This window comes from Lactuca sativa, chromosome 1 (assembly GCF_002870075.4).
Source record: "Lactuca sativa cultivar Salinas chromosome 1, Lsat_Salinas_v11, whole genome shotgun sequence".
Classification (NCBI taxonomy): Eukaryota; Viridiplantae; Streptophyta; class Magnoliopsida; order Asterales; family Asteraceae; genus Lactuca; species Lactuca sativa.
In genome coordinates this window covers 107,967,303-107,971,502 of record NC_056623.2, presented here as the reverse complement: position 1 = coordinate 107,971,502, position 4,200 = coordinate 107,967,303, and the positions used below count along the sequence as shown (strand labels likewise).

The 4,200-nt window shown below is 42.2% G+C and overlaps 1 protein-coding gene across 1 annotated transcript; it reads right to left on the bottom strand.

Annotated features, from left to right (window-relative positions):
• Positions 1–2,786: 2,786 nt before the first annotated feature.
• Positions 2,787–3,764, bottom strand: LOC111921463 (uncharacterized). The gene is made up of 2 exons (XM_023917047.1): positions 3,425–3,764; positions 2,787–3,307 (listed from the first exon to the last, which is right to left on the bottom strand). Exons 1-2 carry the CDS (start codon positions 3,762–3,764, stop codon positions 2,787–2,789), a joined length of 861 nt encoding a protein of 286 aa, XP_023772815.1.
• Positions 3,765–4,200: the final 436 nt, after the last annotated feature.

The following is a 4,200-nucleotide window of genomic DNA, read 5'->3' as shown; positions in this document are numbered from 1 at the left end:
AAACTTCACCTGGAGTAATGCTTTGGTCAGAGTATCTGCCCGTTGATCTTCTCCACTGATATGCTCCATACAAATTAATCCATTTTCCACACACTCACGGATGAAATGGTATCGAGTCTCAATGTGTTTGCTCCTACCATGGAATGCAGGGTTCTTCATGAGCTCTATTGCAGATTTGTTGTCTACATATAACTTGACCTTTTTAACCTCCCAGCTGGTTAATTCCTTTAATAGGTTTCTCAACCACAATGCTTGACATGCCGCTGATGTTGCTGCCATGAATTCCGATTCACAGGAAGACATAGCCATAGTCCTCTGCTTTTGTGAACTCCATGTGACCAGATTTCCTGAGAGATAAAATGCCATTCCAGTTGTACCTTTTCCATCATCACGATCCATCCCGTGACTACTATCACTATAACCCACCAAGTTTCCATCTCCTCCTTGTCTATACACAAGACCATGATTAATTGTACCCTTTACATACCTCAAAATGTGTTTTACTGCCTTTAAATGACTTTCTCTAGGCGACTCCATGTATCGACTGACCACCCCAACTGAGTAACTAAGATCTGGCCTTGTGTGTATTAGGTAACGTAAGCTCCCAATGTGACTCCAAAATTTTGTAACATCCACTCTTGCTTCCTCTTCATTCTCAACTAAGCTTAGTTTTGGTTCCATTGGATATTTTGCCTCATTGCAATCTGCCATACCTGCTGTTGCTAGCAATTTCTTTGCATATCCCATTTCACTGATTGCTATACCTCTTTTACTTTGTTTCACCTAAATTCAAAGATAGTAGGTTAGCAACCCCAAGTCACTTATATCGAATACTTTATTCATTTGATTCTGGAATTTAACTATCTTTTCTTCACTCGTACCTGTCACAATCAAGTCATCTACGTATACACCAACTATTAATACTGCTTTTGAGTTTTGAAGTCGGTACACAGCCTGTTCTTGGGTGCACCTGTGAAAACCCATAACCTTGAGTGTTTTGTTGAGCTTAACATTCCACGCTCTTGGAGCCTGTCGTAGCCCATAGAGGGCTTTATTTAACCGGTAAACCTGATGTTCCTTGCCTGCAATAACAAACCCGTCTGGCTGTGAAACATATACCTCTTCTTTTAACTCTCCATTTAAGAAAGCATATTTCACATCAAGATGGTGAACTTTCCAACCTCCCTTGCTGTAAGAGCTATGAGTACTCAAATTGTGTCCAATCGTGCAACGGGCACAAACACTTCATCAAAATCAACCCCTTTTCGCTGCACATACCCCTTCGCGACCAACCGGGCTTTGTGTTTTATTACTTTGCCTTCCAGATCCTTTTTTAATTTAAATACCCACTTCAGTCCAATGGGTCTATGTCCACGTGGCAAATCTGTCAGATTCCATGTTTTATTTTTTTCAAGTGAGCCAAGTTCAGTTTTCATTGTTTCTAACCAGTATCGATCTCCTGTTGCTTCCAAATAGGTGGAGGGTTCTTCACCAACAAACATTAGGTCTACTTCTTCATCTTCAATGGGGGTGAGTTTCAACATATATTTCAGGTAGAGATCGACCCACGCACCGGGGTATTATCAAACATGGAAGGGCTTATTCCTTAGATGTGCTTAGAAGATGTGTTTGAAAAATCAAACGTAAGGGGGTCGAGTTTGTTTGATTACCTGTGCTCGTGCTTGTTGGTGTCACTGAAGGAGTAACCACCGACGATTGGAAAGAAGGATTTTCTTCATCACCTGGGTTTTGATACACTTCTTCTCCATATGTCGGTGAATTTAAAAAACTTCTAAAATACCCAGATTGTTCACCTTGCTCGTCATTTTGGGCTTCAACCTAATTCCACTTAACTTTCTCTTCAAATATGACATCTCGGCCCACCATTATCTTATTCTCTTTAGGGTTAAACAATCTAGAAGCCTTGCTACCTGGTTCGACCCCCAAATACACCACCTGGATACTTTGATCACTTAGCTTAGTTAATTGATTTGATGACTTCTTCATGTGTGCAAGACAGCCAAACACTTTGACATGTCCAAGTGTTGGTTTTTTCCCTTTCCACCCTTCATAAGGTGTCATGTCCTTTACTCCTTTCATTGGCATTCGATTTTGAACATACACTACGTGACGAACAACCTCCCCCCACAATCTTTTTGGCACACTCATAGTCTTCAAGAATGATCTTGTGGCTTCAAGAACGTTCCGATTTCGACGGTCAACTACACCGTTCTGTTGGGGCGAATACAGTGCAGTTAATTGCCTTTTAATGCCTTCTTTGCTGCAAAATTCTAAGAAAACTTGCGAGGTGAACTCTCCTCCCCGATCTGTCCTGAGTACCTTCTCCTTGTATGGACTCTCATTTTCAACCTGAGCTTTAAACTTCTTGAAGGCTGCAAAGACTTCGTCCTTTGATTTGAGCATATATACCCACATGTATCTGCTAAATTCATCGACCATTAGCATGAAGTATCAGTTACCTGCCAATGTTTGTGGTGTTATCGGACCACAAAGATCAGCGTGAATTAGCTTGAGAGGTTTACTTGCTTGCCACATAGCTTCTTTTGGGAATGGTTGTCTGACTTGTTTCGCGACCAAACACCCATCACAAACTTGGGTCGGGTGTTTTATCCTTAGCATACCTTCTACTACAACCCTTTTCCAACCATTGATTCCATAACTCGAAAGTTTACGTGCCCCAACCTCGCATGCCATAGCCAAGCCTCATCATCAATACTAGTTGTCATACAAATCAGTTGTGAAGTATTGAGGGTGATCTTGTACAACTAGTTCTTGGACCGTTGTACCTTCATTATCAATCTTCCATGTTCATCATGAATTCGTAGATATTGATGCAACATCTCAATCTTGTATCCTTCTTCTGTCATCTGCCCTAGACTCAGGATGTTACAATGCAAAGAGGGAATGAAATATACGTCTGGTACAAGTATCTGATCACCATTCTTGCACTCAAACAAGATTGTCCCTTTTCCTTCAATCTTCACTTTAGAGCCATCACCAAAACGCACCTGTCCAGTCACCTTCTCATCAAGTTCAGCAAAGAAACTTCCCATGCCAGTCATATGGTTACTGGCACCATTATCCAAATACCAATGGTCTTTACCACTGCTGTTCTGTCTCGGGAACTCCTTGTCTTCATTTAGTAACACCATGTTGTGTGACTCTTCCCCAAGGATACTCAACAGAAGTGTGTCTGGTTCATCATCGTGATTTTGAGTTTGAGTTAAGTTTACTTCATCTTTTATTTCCTTTGGAACATTGCATTCTGATGCATAGTGACCATATTCTTCACAATTGTAACACTTTATATGACTTTTATCCCTTCCTTTCTAACGATTATTGTGTGAGTCATGAAACTTTGTAAAGCTTCCACGGCCAACTCTGCCCCGTGCACTTCCTCTACCTCGTCCACCACTTCGACCACCTCTGTCATGATGTGATGTTTCACGTCCCTTACCACTCGAGTAGGAACCCCCCTTTGAAGCCTTTTGATTGTTTTGACCTTCTGATCGGGTGAACAACAAACTTCCTTCCCCGGTTGTGTTATTGCTTCGAAGTTTCATCCGATCCTCATAGGCCTTGAGCCTTCCTACAGCTTCCTCGAATGGCATCTCATCCACATCTGAATATTGTTCAATGGATGCTACCAGTTGTAGGTAGTTATCTAGGACAGAGTCAAGTAGCTTTCTTACGAGCACACTATCTTCAAGAGTTGTGCCAAGACTGCTGTGCTTCGAGATCATTGCACCTCCCGCGAACTCATCTATAGACTCCCCCGTCTTTCATCTGTAATGCCTCGAACTCACTCTTGAGAGTGTGCAATCTTGCTTTCTGAACTCTATCAGCCCTGAGGAACCTTGTTTTTAAAGAATCCCACACCTCCTTTGCTGTCTTCTTCTTTTCCACCTGTAACAAGATGTCTTCTGGTATTGCTTGGAACAGATAAGCCCGGGCCGTCTTGTTCTTTTTCTCATCCACAGCTTCTCCTCTGCTGGTTCAATGGATTCCCATACTCCCTGGGCATCCATTATAGCTTCCATTTTGATCGCCCACGTGGTGTAGGTCGCGGGAGTCAACATCGGACATTGAAATGGCACTCCACCATTCTCTCTTGTAACAAGTTGGCTGGATGATGACATGGATTCGTAACAAATATATTTGGGCATGAACCGAAAGCTC

Bases quoted from the DNA above. Each gene is read 5' to 3' on its own strand.
- LOC111921463 (XM_023917047.1), bottom strand. From the start codon at position 3,764: ATGATCTCGAAGCACAGCAGTCTTGGCACAACTCTTGAAGATAGTGTG. The intron at 3,308-3,424 runs GTAGAGGAAGTG...ACAATTGTGAAG, and splicing joins TGGTCGAAGTGGTGGACGAG to AATATGGTCACTATGCATCA.